Genomic DNA, 15,522 nt, shown 5'->3' on the forward strand with positions numbered 1-15,522 from the left:
TGTGCCTCCTCGAGCCTCTGTCTCCCCATCTGCAAGGCCCGAGGTCATAGTGTGGACCCCACGATCGACGTGGGTGCCCCACCCCATGGGGTGGGTGCTGAGCCGGGCCCTGGGGTCCGAGCATGAAGGTGTTACAGCCCAGCTGAGCTTGGGCTGGGGCAGGAAGGTGACAGGGATGCCCAACCTAGCAGCTGGGCCTTCGACACCATGCACACAGGGGGTCTTGGTGCCTCTGGAGGGCAGGGGGCCCTGGGAGACGCGTGTCTGTGCTGGGGAGCTCTCAGGTCCAGGCGTCTCTCTGGGGGTACCTCCCCACGCCCCCGGGCGCTCTCAGCAGGCTCCCGTGGGGCCAGCTCTCCAGCCCCATCCTGAGCCCGGCTTGTGCCCACAGCCCCGCCTGTCCCTGGAGAACTCTGTGACGACGCAGTTTGGGGACCCGGGGGACGTGCGGGTGACGGTGCAGGCTGCCTGCGGGACCTCCGTGCTGCAGGACTCCAAGGTGGTCCACGTGCTAGGTGAGTGCCCTCTCCCCCACCGCGGCAGGCAGCGTGGCTTCTTCCTGGGAGCTCAGGGTCGGGCCAGGCGGGGGTTACCCACCGAGGCGCCGGTCACCCCGGAGTGGCCCCTGCTGGACGGAGGTGACACCTCTGTCTACCACACTTCTGGGGTCCCCAGCCTCGGTTTCCCCATCTGTAAAATAAACACTGACGACTCCTGTGCACGGGGCACTCACGGGCCCCACAGGACACAAGTGAGGATGCCGCTGAGGGGCTTGGCGAGGTCACGCGTCAGGGGACAGAGCTGGGACTGAGCACCGGGTCTCCCTCCCCTCGCCCCCACCCCCCGCAGGCACCTGTCCTCAGCACCCTGACATCTGAGGACTGTCACGCGATTACATCTCAAAGGACATGGGATATTGACTTTGTTGGGAGTCCTGCTCTGAATCTGTGTCCGATTTATCTATTCCCTGCTGGGAGGCTCTGAGCCTCGCCCCCAGGAGACAGTTGCAACCGAAAATTAGTCCTCAGAATGGAAGCGTCCCACCACCCAGAGCCATGTTCCTCTCTTTATCGTGCCGATAAAAACCTTATTTTGCTGTAAGAACAGCATCTGCATGGACAGCAGCCATCGTTTAAGTATTCAGGGGACAGCCCTTGGCCATTGTTCACTCCCGAGCCTGTGGGCACCGCACCCCGAGCCCGGGTCCTTGAAACACTCACCTCCACCCGCACTGCACGTTCATGAGGCACCTGTCCCTTTGACTGCTCACCCTTGCAGAGCCCCCTCCCACTTTACAAATGAGGAAACCGAAGCTCCGGAGCTAAATGGAGAGAGGACAGTTCACTCTGAGGCTCCCAGGGCTCGGTCTTTCTTTCACCACCTGCTGCTTGTTGGTTTAGAAGAGGTGTCTGAGTTGGGGGCCCTGGGGAATTTGAGAGAAAGAGAAGGTGGAAGGCAGGGGGCGGGTGGACTCTGCTCTCCAGGGACTCTTATTCTGGTAGGGGGACAGCCCGGTCAAACTCCGTGGATCCCTGGGAGACGGAAGGCCAAGCTTGTCTGTCCTCGAGGGTTGATGGGGAAGTCACAGAGCAGGCTTGGCTCTCCCTCCCAGGTCAGCACCGCTGGCCTCATCGTTGTCACTGTAGTTGTTGTTGTTATTATTATTATTAAACGGCCGCAGTGCAGTGAGCCCTGCCGGGGGCAGCTGCTGGCACACGGTGGGTGGCAGGATCCACCCCCAGGGCCAGCCCTGGACCAGCCAGGGGGTGTGGCCCCAGCTGTGAAGGGAGCAGGGCGGCGACACTCTCCCGACTCCGCCTCTTTCCAGATCAATTTCAGGTCGTGCCTCTGCAGTTTTCCAAGGACCTGGACGCTCACAACCCCAACACCCCCGAGTGGAGGGAAGACGTTGGCCTCGTGGTGTCCCGGCTCCTCTCCAAGGTACCCAGCCCACCCGTGGCAGAGCCCCTGCCCTTCTTATGGGCTGTGGGTACCCCAGGGAAGTGGGGGGCGGGGGCCGGAGTCCTCAGGGCAGGGGACAGGGGGGACGGGCAGGCTGCCCTGCGTCCTAATTATCTGTCCTTTGGGTCCGCCGACAACAGTGCTTGGAAGCCACTTAGGATCCTTTCACCTGGCCCTGGGGGACACGGGGTCGGAGCATCCTCTTGTGGGGGAGGGGCAGGGCCGCATGCTCCATGCACATCTAGTGAGCACCGGCTGTTTGCACAAGACGCAGTCGCCCTCCTCCAATGGTCCAGAATCTCTTTAAAGTGATTCTCATTTACTCACTGCTAGATACGGTAGACAGAGAGACAAGTCTCTGCCGTGTCTACCGTCAGGGAGCTCACAGAAGACAAAGGCAGGGTGGGCATGGGGCACTCGAGGTCCCTGACCCCCCAGTGGGAGAAGGCACAGCCCCCTAGAGTCATCCAGGGTTGTCCCAGGCTGACGCTCACCATGGCCATGCCTCCCTTTGGCCCATTAAGAATTCGGGTAGTATTATCTTGGGCACTGAAGGGTGAATAGGAGTTTTCCAGATGGATGTGTATGGAGTGGGACTTCCCGGAAGCAGAGCTTTGTGGGTTGAGGGAGCTGCATGCTCAGGAGCCCTGACGCCTGGGAGGACAGCAAGCGAGGGAGGGGCTGCTCACCTGGTGGTGGTGGGAGAACTGAGCTGAAGGGGGGCAGCCCTGGGCAAGCAGACACTGTGGTGGGGGCGAAAGGCTGAGGGCCCAGGAGGGCAGGGATGCGGGAGGTGGACGATGACGCCAAAGGGTGCCGGGGCCACCCCCATGCCAGGCAGGGGTCAAGAACGGCCGAGACTCGGACAGGTCACGTGGGGTTGGAGAGTGATCGTGGGGGCCCTGGAGCACAGCCGGGGACAGAGGAGGCACGCTGGTGCATCAGAGGGGCTCCGTGTCCCCGCAGGAGACCAGCATCCCTGAGGAGCTGATGGTGACGGTGGTAAAGCCAGGGCTGCCCACCTTGGCCGACCTGCACGTGCTCCTGCCGCCTCCCAGGCCCACGAGGAAGAGGAGCCTCACCAGTGACAAGGTACCTCCCGCGGCTGCTGGGCCGGGTGCCCCCCGCGTGGCGTAGGGTCTGATGGTGATACCCGACAAGCACGGGGACCTCAGTCACTCTTCAGCACGTAAAGGCCTATCTCTCACCGATCGCTGTCCCTCCTCCCCCTTGGGGCTACCTCAGCGTCTCGGTGGTGGAGGAGTGGGCGGGGGGCCGGGCACCGGGCTGGACCAGCCCCACAACGGGCACGTGCCAATTTCACTCCCATTTCTTCGGCTGGACCTGGTCGCACCACCCCAGCCTCACTGCGAGGGGTGAGCACCACCCAGGGGCCTCCAGGACCTGGTTTCAGGACATCCAACTAGGATTGGGACTGAAAGGTGAAAGGGGAGCCCTTCACGCCTTCCAGGGCGGCTGTAGTTCCACAACAAGCAGACACTGACGAGTGTGGGTGAGGACGTGGAGGGACTTGGCCCCTCGGTCACTGCTGAGATGGAACGGAAAATGGTGCGGCCGCCGTAGAAGCTGTCTGGCAGATCTTCAAACACGAAGCTACCACATAACACGGCAGCGTCACTCCCCAGGGATGTACCGAAGAGAAGTAAAAATGTGTGTCTACACACACACTCGTGCACGGGTGTCCGTGAACCCAAAGTAGAAGCAACCCAAATGCCCACCCGCAGACGACTGGGCGAGGAGGAGGCGGCCCAGACGCACAGCAGAACATTACTCAGCCGCAAACAGGAGTGACATTCTGATCCAGGCTGCAACTTGGGTGAACCCGAGCATGATGCAAAATGAAAGAAGATGGTCATAAAAAAGCCACTGATGTGCGATTCCATTTATACGAAATGTCCGAATCGGCAAATCCAGAGACCACGCAGGAGTGGTTGCCAGGGGCTGGGGGGGCAGGGCGGTGACTGCTGGTGGGGCAGGGTTTGCCCTGGGAGGATGAAAGCGTCCTTTGGGAGGAGTTAAACGGTAGTAGTGATCACGTGACTGTGAATATATACTAAAAACCGCCGAATGGTACACTTTACAAAAGTAAATATCTCCAAAAAAAAAAGAACAATCAGAACCACAGCCAAGCTCTGGACTAGTCGCGGACACAGATGTCCACACAGACGGTCTGGAAAGAGTGACCAATGCTGAGGCGGGGCTGCAGCACGGCCCGCAGCACCCCTGTGTGTGGGTGGTAGCGCCCATTTTACAGACGAGGGGGCGAGGCTCAGTGAGACCCCCACCAGGAAGCACAGTGCAGGCATGGTGCCCACCACCGCTCTGGCTGCAGAGCCGTGCTCGAGCCATGCCCGGGAGGCCTCCGGGTGGACCCTTGACTGTGCCGGCCTGACCCACAGCCCTTCCTGAAGGGCATCCACATCTGAACCTGGGGCTCCCAGCCAAGCCTGAGCCCTGATGATAGGTGTCTCCGGACGTTGGCCAGCAGCTGGTTGAGAGTCATTGACCCACTTCTCAGATGAGGATCTGAGAGTAGAGGCTGGGTGAAGGTTGGGGAAGACTGCACGGGTCCCGGCTGCCAGCACTTGGCTGGGAGGCTGCACCCACTGGGGGCACTTTAGAGTGAGGGTTAGAAGGAAAGGAGCGGGGGTACTCCCCCCATTGTGCTGAGTGCTCAGAGTAAACCGTGGGGTACTCTCCCCGTTGTCCTGAGTGCTAGTTCAGTTCAGTTCAGTCCCTCAGTCGTGTCCAACTCTTTGCTACCCCATGAAGCACAGCAAAAAAGCTGAAACTCCAGTACTTTGGCCACCTCATGCGAAGAGTTGACTCATTGGAAAAGACTCCGAGTGCTAGAGTGAACCACAAAGTACTCCCCCACTGTCGTGGGTGCTCGGAGTAAACCGCGGGGACTCCCCCCGTTCCCTCATGAGAAACCTATATGCAGGTCAGGAAGCCACAGTTAGAACTGGACATGGAACAACAGTCTGGTTCCAAATAGGAAAAGGAGTATGTCAAGGCTGTATATTGTCACCCTGCTTATTTAACTTATATGCAGAGTACATCATGAGAAACACTGGAATCAAGCTGGAATCAAGATTGCCGGGAGAAATATCAATAATCTCAGATATGCAGATGACACCACCCTTACGGCAGAAAGTGAAGAAGAACTAAAGAGCCTCTTGATGAAAGTAAAAGAGGAGAGTGAAAAAGTTGGCTTAAAGCTCAACATTCAGAAAACAAAGATCATGGCATCCGGTCCCATCACTTCATGGCAAATAGATGGGGAAACAGTGGAAACAGTGAGAGACTTTATTTTGGGGGGCTCCAAAATCACTGCAGAAGGTTACTGCAGCCATGAAATTAAAAGACGCTTACTCGTTGGAAGGAAAGTTATAACCAACCTAGACAGCATATTAAAAAGCAGAGACATTCCTTAGACAACAAAGGTCTGTCTAAGCAAGGCTAGGTTTTTCCAGGAGTCATGTATGGATGTGAGATTTGGACTATAAGAAAGCTGAACACCAAAGAATTGATGCTTTTGAACTGTGGTATTGGAGAAGACTCTTGAGAGTCCCTTGGACTGCAAGGAGATCCAACCAGTCCATCCTAAAGGAAACCAGTCCTGAATATTAATTGGAAGGATTGATGCTAAAGCTGAAACTCCAATACTTTGGTCACCTGATGGTTAGAGCTGACTCATTGGAAAAGACCCTGATGCTGGGAAAGACTGAGGGCAGGAGGAGAAGGGGACGACAGAGGATGAGATGGTTGGATGGCATCACCATCTCAATGGACATGAGTTTGAGTAAACTCTGGGAGTTGGTGATGGACAGGGAGGCCTAGCGTGCTGCAGTCCTTGGGGTCACGGAGTCAGACACGACTGAGCGCCTGAACTGAACTTCCCCCAGTGTCCTGAGTGCTCAGAGTAAATCATGTGCCCAAAGTAAGGGAGAAGCCTTAGCCGCACACCCGTCCACTGCCAGCAGCCAATCCTAGGGAGTCTGCTGTGTGCAGAGCTCAGGTCTCGGGGTGCCATGCGAGATGCTTGTACGAATCCTCACGATGACCTGAGGACAGAGAGGTGCCGAGAGCCTGGGGTGTGGTTGGGAGCCCCGGGTTCAGATGTGGATGCCCTTCACAGTCAAGGGTCCACCCGGAGGCCACCTGGGTGTGGCTCGAGCACGGCTCTGCAGCCAGAGCGGGGGTGGGCACCATGCCCACACTGTGCTTCCTGGCAGGGGTCTCACTGAGCCTCGCTTCCCTCGTCTGTAAAATGGGCACTACCACCCACACTCAGGGGTCCTGCGAGCCATGCTGCAGCCCTGCCTCAGCGCTGGTCTCTCTCTCCAGACCGTCTGCGTGGGCATCGGTGCCCACAACTAGTCCAGAGCTTGGCTGCGGATCTGATTCTTCTTTTTACTTTGAGATGTTTACTTTTGTAAAGTGTACCATTCAGTGGTTTTAGTATATTCACAGCCATGGGACCACTGTTACCAACTCCTCCCACAGGAAACCCCGCCCCACCAGCAGTCACCCCCCTCCAGCCCCTGGCAACCACTCATGTACTGGCACCTTTCTGTTCTTGGTTCAAGCAGCAGAACCAGGTACTTCCCAGATCCTCCAGGTGGGGAGCTGTGTAAGCGGCAGGCCAAGCCAGCACCCTCATTCTGTGAACAGGAGCCGAGTCCCAGAGGCCAAAATGCTGCTGAGGCTCGGCCAGAGTCCCCAGGGAATGTCCCCCGCCCAGAGGTCCCGGGAGCGGAGCCACGGGACCGCCGTCCCTGGGGGCCTACTTCCCCAGCACCTCTGCCCCTACCTGTGCAGAAGGCTGACACCTGACACCCATGTGGGCTGATTGAGTCCCTTCTGAGCCCCAGAAACTCCCCGCTTATGAATTCCCAAAGCAGTAGGGTGGCCCAGAGGCCCACTGCCCCTCCTCCACCCCACGATCTTGCAACACCACCCCTGGGAGTTCTTGGCCTCAGGTGTGGGGTCACTCGCATGCCTGGGTCACCTGCCCTGACCCTCCTTGTCCTCTTCTTGATCTTCCACCTCCGAGAAGCCTCCCCTGATTACTTCTGGGGACAGGGGCCTCCTGGACACCCCTGGATTACCACACTCCGTGGTCCCTACTAAAGCCGGAGCTCTCTGAGGGCAGGGCGACGCTTGGATCATCTTGTGTCCCTTCAGAGGTTCTTGGTGAGAGTTGGTTGGTGGCTAGCATTCCCATTTTACAGATGGGGTGACTGAGACCCGGAGAGGTGCAGGGGCCCTCCCCCAACCCCCTGACCTCAGAGAGTCAGGGCAGACGTCCGCTCAGCTCTCCCACTCCCCCTGCTGGGACCCTGAAGACACCCCTCATTCCCCCGCTCTGTGCTTTCAGAGACTCACGGCCATCCAGCAGGTGCTGAAAGCACAGAAGATCAGCTTCCTCCTGCGCGGCGGGGTCCGGGTCGTGGTGGCCGTGAGGGACGTGGACACAGGTGAGGGCCCGGGCCGGGCTCGCCTCTGCAAGGTGGGACGAGTGGGCGTCCAGGCCCCTCAGACGACACTGGCTACTGTGTACACTGGGGGCAGAGGGGGCCCCTCTGCTGACCACATGTCCCTCCTGGCCGGGTGGTCGTCTCAGTTAAATCCTGGTCAGCCTTGCTGCCCTCTCCATGGACGCATGGAGCTCTTGCTTTAATTTACGTCATTTAGGGTCTCAGATGGGGCTTCCCAGGTGGTACCAGTGGTACAGAACCCGCCTGCCAGTGCAGGAGACATAAGAGACCTGGGTTCGATCCCTGAGTCAGGAAGGCCCCCTGGAGGAGGGCATGGCACCCCGCTCCAGCATTCTTGCCTGGAGAATCGCTTGGACAGACGAGCCTGGCGGGCTACAGTCCATGGGGTCACAGAGTCAGACGTGACTGAAGCGACTGAGCACGCACGCAGGGTCTCAGATGCACTCTGCCCCCATGCCCACCACGGACTCTCCTCTCCGCTCTGGGGCAAGAATCTTGGCAGGAGCTGAAGGGCCGCTTTCTGCTCCGTGAAGACGCATGTCCATGCCAGCATCGGTCTGGACGGAGCTGTGTCCACTTTCTAGGGGGCGAAGGACCAGGGCCGGGCTTTACCCAGTGGGGTCCCAGGTTCCGGGGGCGGCCGCTGCCCACTCTGAGCGCTCACAGGCCGTTCTGCCCACAGGTCCCCCGAGCCTGGGAGGCGGAGGCGGCTACTGGGCAGTGGTGATCCTCTTCGTCAGCGGGCTCTTCGCGGTCGGGGCCTTCATCCTGTACAAGTTCAAAAGGCAAGGCCGCCTGGCCTCCCTGGGCTCACAGGGCATGTGGGCGGGGCCAGAGGGCCACGGAGGGCTGGGACTGTGCCCTTGATGGGCCACGGGACAGGGAGGGGGCCTCCTCTGGACCCGCGTGCTGGTCCTGAGTCATCTTGGTCCCTGAGGGCAGCCGGCCACTCACAAGCCAGGGAGCGTCTTCCACCCGATCCTCCCCTCTGCTCCCCCACCCATTTTACAGATGAGGAAACCCAGGCTCAGAGAGGTCAAGCGATTGTCCCAGAGCAACATAGCTGAGCAGTGCGGCTCTGACCCCAGGCCGTGTCCTCCACCACCCATGCTCACCCCAGCGCTCACCCACCCTTCCCTCCACGAGCTTGAGCCAGAGCTGCCCTGTGCCAGGCGCCCCACAGCAAGGTGGGGGGTGGGACTCCAGCTTCTTTTGGGAAGGAGTCAGGGTGGGTTAGTGACACCCAGGGTGGGAGCAGCAGGGGCTCAGGATGAGGCTGGGTGGGTGGCAAGCTCAGTGTGCGGTCATCAGAGGGGCTGTGGTGCCTCCTCCCCTCTGACCTCGATCCTCATCTGTAAAATGGGTTTAACAGCCCACAGTGCCGGGATTATTCATGGGCACCCTCGGAGGCGCTGGAGAATCTGATCTTACCCGGATATGGGGCCTGGGGATGGACACAAAGGCCAGAGAGTGTCGCCAGACTCATGCCCTGCAAATCCAGCTGTGAGATCCGACCCCCGCGTTTCACCCCATCTGGCTGGTTCGACTCCAGTGGCCTCGGGGTCTCCTAGCTCAGGGTCACCATTGGGAACAGTCTGGAGACATCCTGACCCTCCGGCTCCTGCTCCTTGGAGGCCAAGGGTCCCTCCTGCAGCCCAGGACTCTGCTGGGTCTCTGTCCTCCAGGACCATTCACACTGGGCGACCCACCCTCCCGACCTGCGGGGCAGCCCAGATGGCAGCAGGGCTGGGTCAGCCTCCCAGACCAGCTCGCCATCCAGTCTGCGGCTCTGGCCAGTCTCTTTCCCTCCCTGGGCTTCAGTTTCCTCATCTGTAAAAGGGGACTAATCAGGAGGGAGGCAGGAGAAAGGGAAGAAGAATAAGCAGGCAGGTGCAGAGGCAGGGCCCTGTCGCCTGCAGACATTGTCCGGAGCACATCTCCCTTCTTACCGTGATGTGTTCAGTTGGAACCTTGTGAAAACCTCCCGGCCCTGGCCTGGCTCAGGCAGGCTGTTAGTGGGTGAGTCCCGAGAGGCTGCAGAGAGGACGGGTGAGACGCTGCCTCCCAGGTCAGAGCTGTGCTGGAGGCACGGGCTAGACTCAGGGTTTGGGCCCCCACCCCCTTCTCTTTCCCCTCGGACCTTAGTTGGGGCGAATTTGGGCTTCTCCCAGGGTAACCCACCGCAGTCCTCCTGCCTGGAGGATCCCGTGGACAGAGGAGCCTGGCGGGCTACAGCCCATAAGGTCACAAAGAGTCGGACACGACCGACGTGACTGAGACCAAATGAAGGGCTCCTGAGAACTGCAGGGTGGCAGGAGTTACCCAGGCAGCAGAAGGCAGGCCTGGCAGGTCAGGCATGAAAGGGGCAGGATTCCAGTCTCTTTACCTTGCCATCTTCAGACCCCCCGAGGCCCAGAGTGCAGCTCCCATGAGTTGCTCCAGATTTATGGCTCCAGTGTAAATAGTCCCAAAGGCACCTTGTCTCCAGAGGGGGCGGGGAGGAAGGGAAGACCTTGAGCCCAGCCCAGGAGCCGGCCCCAGGAGAGGCAAGGGTGTGACCGCTGGGCTCACCCAGCGCTCTGAGGGCTTATTTCTGAATTAATCATGGGAGGGTGGTTACCATGGAAACAGTGGACGGAGCACAGTTCTGGGGGTGAGTGTGCCCCCAGAGCACTGGCGTCACCTGGGGAAGAGAGCAGAACAGATGGACAGAAGTGCCCCATTTGTCCGGATGCTTTAAGCTTTTTGGGGAGCTGGACTTTCCTAGCTGGCGCAGCCGTCAGCCTGGCTGGGCCTGCCTGCATAACAAGCAGCTCCTAAGTCTCAGAGGCTCTCAGTCACCGAGTGCTGTAGTCCCCTGGGGCCCATCATGACCCAACCCACCCCCGCGGCCTGAGTGTGCATCCTGCCATCTCAGTATTTCCAGAGAACTGCCGCTGTTGGCGAACTGCCGATGGTGGCTCTGAGGAAGCCCACCCTCCCACCGAGCCTCAGTTTCCTCATCTGTAAAGTGGAACCATGCATCCTTTGGAGTTTTACTCCAACTAAGTGGGCGTCACACACGAAGGAGCCCGGCCCAGGGCCCTGAGCCCAGTCCCAGCTGAGGCAGAGGGGGGCTGTGCCCTCCATCTCCTTTCCCTCTGCCCTGGAGAGGATGGGCACTAGAGGACGCCCCAGGGCCTGGGCAGGGCTCAGCAAACACCTCTCAGAGCCTGTCAGCATCGCATGCCTTGTGGAAACACACACCTGATGACCTGATCAGAACCTGGAGGTGATGGGTGACAGGGACCTGAAAGAGATAAAGAAACACCCTCTCCCTGCAGCACGCTTCAGGGGAGACAGATGGACGGTCCTTGATGGGGTAGAGGCAAACCCAGAGCTGTGGGAGCTCACAGGACGGAGGGCTTCCTGGAGGAGGTGGCTTGGCACAGAGGTGGTGCAGGAGGGCTTCCTGGAGGAGGTGGCGTGGCGCAGAGGTGGCGCAGGAGGCAGATCCAGGAGCGATGAGAGCACCACACAGAAGGGTGGGCTGGGGGCCTCCAGGGACAGGCGTCCCAGGCAGAGCCCTGATCTCCCCGCCACCCACCACCCCCTGCCTTGCAGGAAACGCCCCGGCAGGACCGTGTATGCCCAGATGCACAACGAGAAGGAGCAGGAAATGACAAGCCCCGTGAGCCACAGCCAGGGTGTGCAGAGCGCCATCCAGGGTGAGGAGTTCATAGAGGATGAGCTCCACCCACAGACTCTAGGTAACGCCCGCCCCCAACACCCCCTCCGCCGGGAGCCCCTCCACCACCACCGCCAGGCCTGGGGCCGGGCAGGCCCTACCCTGGGTCCTCTCCTTCTGACAGGTGATGGCAGGAGTCCCCTGGGGCTGCCAGTGGACCCGGACCCCAGACGCCCGTCCCCACAGTCCCCTGAGGGGTGGGAGAGACAGGAGCGCTGGCTTCCATGGCAAAGCTGCTGTGTTCTGGGGGGTCCCGGGGTCCTCTCCCCACAGTCACCCCCTCCACGCTCCCGGCATCCCTCCCGTCACTGGGAAGACGATGCCCTTGGCCGTGCGCACACGGACATAACCACCTGTGCACAGCCCTTTACAGTTTGTACAGCATCTGTTTCATGACCCCATTGCCCCCCCCCAGTGGCCAGCGGGGAGGACGGAGCAGCTGCCCGCTTAGTGGCCTCCTCTAGGGGTGGGGGTCTGTGTCGACCTCCGGTTCTCTCTTGGGGCCTCTCATGAGCTGGCATTCGTGGGCTGAGCCCCACCACGTCGAAGCTTCTGCCAGTGATGACGCAGCAGCTGGCTCAGCCCACTGCACCGTCCACCCAGCGCCTGCCTGCGGCCTCTGCGCTGCGGAGACCAGGGAGGGGACAGCCTGGCCGTCACTGCTGCCCCTTGGTTCTGACTCTGTGGTTGAGGTGACCACAGTCTGTCCATCTTTGGGGAAGACACACACTCTGATGGGACAGCAGGCCCCATCTCCACTCCCTCCTCAACCCACGGGGAGACTGAGGCCCGGGAGCCCTGAGTCCCGCCCGAGTACTGGAGCCGCCCACCCGGTCGCCTGAGCGCTGAGTGCTCCAGGCCACGTGAATGCTGAATGCTCCCAGCTGCATGAGCACTGAGTGCTCCAGCCGGCATGGCTTCCTCCATAGCCCAGCAGGGGCACTCCTTTTCAGAGCTGAGACCCGGACTGGCCCGGGGCCAGGGCCACACAGCTGGTGGGAGTCCACGGGCTGGGGTCCAGACCCTGGGGCCCCAGCTCCCCCGACCCTTAACAGTCGCTCTGCACCCCACCTGCCCTGCACGCCCCGCCCTTGGGGTGCTGTGACGTCCCCAGTGGGGCCCGAGGAAGCTGCCACCTGGGGGGGGGGGGTGTCATCGCTGCTCTTTTATCCCCTCAACCTGTATCTGCCGTGTCCCTGGGACTCGGAGGCGGAATCGCGGCCCCCATCTTTTAATCGGCTAGAAGTGAGGTTCAGAGGTGACGTCGCCCACCCAGGCGGCCCAGTGGACAGGTGGCTGACCTTGGACCCAAAGCCCGGGGCCGGCTCACGACCCCGTGGCCCCCACGGCCCCGCTGGAACCTCTGGGCCGCTCCGTCTCGATGCGCCCGGGAGGTGGGGGCTCCAGGCGGCCAGCGGCCACGCCTCTGCTCCCCGAGGGTCTCAGAACGCGGCCCCGCCCGGGACCCTGGCGGACCCCTGCGTTTCTGACGGTGCCCTGTGCCCTTCTCTCTCCCGCCGCCGCCCGGGGCCTCGTCGGGCCGCCCTGCAGTGGCCCCTGCCCGGGGGGGACAGAGCCCCGCCTACCTCCCCCTGCTGCCGATGCCGGGGCCGGCCCCCTCTGCAGGTCAGTGGGGGCGGTGGGGGCGGGTGGCGGGCGCGGCCTCACCCCCGAGGCCCCCTGGGTCCACTGCTTGTGCCGGCACCGAGAGACCCGCCCTCAGTCACCCGCCCACCCCACCGCCTCCGCACCCGCGTCCAGGCACGACCCGCACGGCGGGAGGAAGCTCGGGATGCCCCGCACGTCGGCGGAGCCGCACACGGTGCACGCGCCGCGCCCGCACGCCGCCGCCCGCGTCCCGCGCCGCTGGGCCTGCCGCGCGCTCACGCCGGTCTCTCCTCCAGGGAACCACTCGGGCGTGGTCCTGAGCGTCAGCTCCCGGGAGATGCACAGCTACCTGGTGAGCTGAGGCCCCGGCGGCCGCGCCCGGAACGCTCTCCTCTCCGCCGCGTCATCCCCCGCGGAGGGCCCAGGACCACACGCGCCCCTGGCTCGGGGTGGGACCCGCACCCCCGCGGAGACCTCGGGAAAGCCTCCTCCTCCTCCCGCCGCGTCCACGCCAGCCGACAGCTGCCCCCGCCCCGTCCAGCTCAAGCCCGCCCCGCCTCGCCCCGGCCCCCAACTCTGGACACTGTCAGCCCACACCCCGTCACTCCGGCGAGGAGGCCTGACTTCTCATAGGCGAGGCCGGGCCCCCTGAGGCTGGGGGGTGAGCCTGCCGGACTCTCAGAAGTGCAGAACCCCCACCCACCCCTCTCCGCCTCCATCACCCGCACCGTGGGCTCCTGTTCCCCGGAGGAACGCCGAGTCACCACTTTCTTCCTCGGAACCCCCAGGAGGGCAGCTCCCACCGCTCCCACGCCCGTCCCTCTGCGGTGGGTCGTGCACACCCCCTCCAGAATCCGGAAAGCCTGCTGCGGGGTCCCCCCCAGCCACCCTCCAGGCCTCCCTCCGTGCTCCCCTTCCTCTTTTTAACCTGCAGAGATGATGTAAATACCTCTCTAGGTAGCCATTTGCGGTTTTTTTGGTGGGGAGGTTGTTCTCTTTTTATTGCCAAGCAGTAGCCCCCGTTCTTGGGAACCCCCTTGCCGAAAGCCCAGGAATGCTCCTCCGCCCCCACTGGCAGCCTTCTCTCCTGCCCCCCCCCTAAAAAAAAGCAAAGCTCCCCCAGCCCCGCCCTCCAAGGGATCCAGCGCCCCCACCCCCCAGCCGGCCCATGTGCAGGCTTCCTGCCCAGGATCCGCCTCGACACAGATGCCCAGTGCTTTGCGATTCCTCATTTCTAGAGGGAGCCGCGTAGAGACCCAGGAACCAGGAGAGGTTAGAAAGGCAGAGCGTGAAGGGCGACAAGTGGTGCCCGCCTCGTCTTAAAGACAGAGCCGCTGAGGCGCAGAGAGGGAGTGGCTGCCCCAGGGTCACACACAGCAAGGGGGCCACAGAGGTGCCCCGGGAGCCAGCCCCACCCCCACCCGTGCTTCCCACACAGTTCGACCCCCCTCGATCACCGCTCACCGATGCCTAGAGTCAGGGCCGCCGGGAGCATCTAGGGGCAGGGTTTCACCTTTTGCCTTGAAACTGGAAGTCAGCGTCCCCTCCCCTCCCACCTGGGCTCTCGGTGGCCAGAGCGTCCTCCCAGAGGTGGGGACACCCCAGGTCCCAGGCTAGGACCCCGCTGGCCGTGAGGAGGAGTCCAGGATGAAGCCCGGAACGGTGGGAAGCCTTAGCCCGCTTCCACAGAAAAGAAAGGCGGCCTGCGGAGGGTCATCCGCACCCCCAGAGCAGCTCCCGCGTGCGGGAGGGGGCGACCCTGGCGTCCAGCCCCGTGTGTTGCAAATGGGGTCTGAGACCGGTTCAGAAGGGGTCGCTGCAGGTCGCCGGGAGGGCGGCAGAGGCGCCCCCTCCCCTTGCGGCGGCCCACCCAGCTGAGCCGCTGGCCGTGCCAGCGTCCTCCACAACCTCGGGGAAGTGCGGGAGTTGCGGGGTGCTGCGGGGAGAGGCTGGGTTCTCAGGGCATCTGCCTCCGCCAGCCTGCCTGCCGTCTCCAAAGACCCCTTAGGGAACCCCGCGTCCTGCCATCCACCCCCACCCAGCCCGTGAGCCTCATTCCAGGGTCAGACACCTTCAGCGCCGGCCAGGTCCCAGGTCAAGGTCAGCAGGGAGCCCCTGGACGCAGCACAGCAGAGCCTCCGGGTGATGACGCCCCTGTGACCTCCTGACCCTCAGCTGCATTGTCTTGCTGATGGGATAGGGCTTCCCTTTAGCTATTTGTGTTCTTCTCGTATTTTATGTCATCATTTCTATGAAGAGCATTTTGGGTGTGCAGACCCAAGAGCCTGGGAATAAGTTGGCATCTATAACCGAATACGTTTCCGTCCCCATAACCGTGTAGATCCACACGTAGGTCTGGGTTTATCTGGTTCCACGTTTTGCGGTCCTGCGTCTTTGCCCTACAGGTATTCACGGGCCCCAGGGAAGAGCGGGCTGGGCTTGGACCGCTAACGTCTCATTCAGCTGGATAGAGCCCACACTTCTATATGCACATAACAGAGATGCGATAAATTCTTTCTTATTTTTCCTTTTTAAAAATCAATAAATCATTTGTGATGCTTTTAACAAAGATTAAATGCATACGATCGGTGTTTGCCTTATTATGAAGCTATTTGTCAATGTTTCCCTAAACATACACCCAGGGCCCCAGAACTGTGGTGTCACGGAGGCTGGGGCGGGCCAGGGGTCCCTGCACTTTGC

At 61.5% G+C, this 15,522-nt stretch overlaps 1 protein-coding gene across 2 annotated transcripts in view; it reads left to right on the top strand.

Moving 5' to 3' along the window:
* SORCS2 (sortilin related VPS10 domain containing receptor 2) overlaps positions 1-15,422 on the top strand; it is a 495,160-nt gene extending 479,738 nt beyond the window's left edge. The window contains exons 21-28 of one of the 2 annotated variants that reach the window (XM_024993671.2): positions 392-515; positions 1,829-1,941; positions 2,929-3,054; positions 7,367-7,466; positions 8,170-8,272; positions 11,091-11,236; positions 12,766-12,840; positions 13,119-15,422. In XM_024993671.2, coding sequence (XP_024849439.1) covers positions 392-515; positions 1,829-1,941; positions 2,929-3,054; positions 7,367-7,466; positions 8,170-8,272; positions 11,091-11,236; positions 12,766-12,840; positions 13,119-13,183 — 852 coding nt within the window. In that variant the 3' untranslated portion in view covers positions 13,184-15,422. The remainder of the gene's footprint in view (positions 1-391; positions 516-1,828; positions 1,942-2,928; positions 3,055-7,366; positions 7,467-8,169; positions 8,273-11,090; positions 11,237-12,765; positions 12,841-13,118) is intronic. The other variant, XM_024993672.2, reaches the window with a different exon arrangement.
* Positions 15,423-15,522: the final 100 nt, after the last annotated feature.

This window comes from Bos taurus, chromosome 6 (assembly GCF_002263795.3).
Source record: "Bos taurus isolate L1 Dominette 01449 registration number 42190680 breed Hereford chromosome 6, ARS-UCD2.0, whole genome shotgun sequence".
NCBI classification, from domain to species: Eukaryota; Metazoa; Chordata; class Mammalia; order Artiodactyla; family Bovidae; genus Bos; species Bos taurus.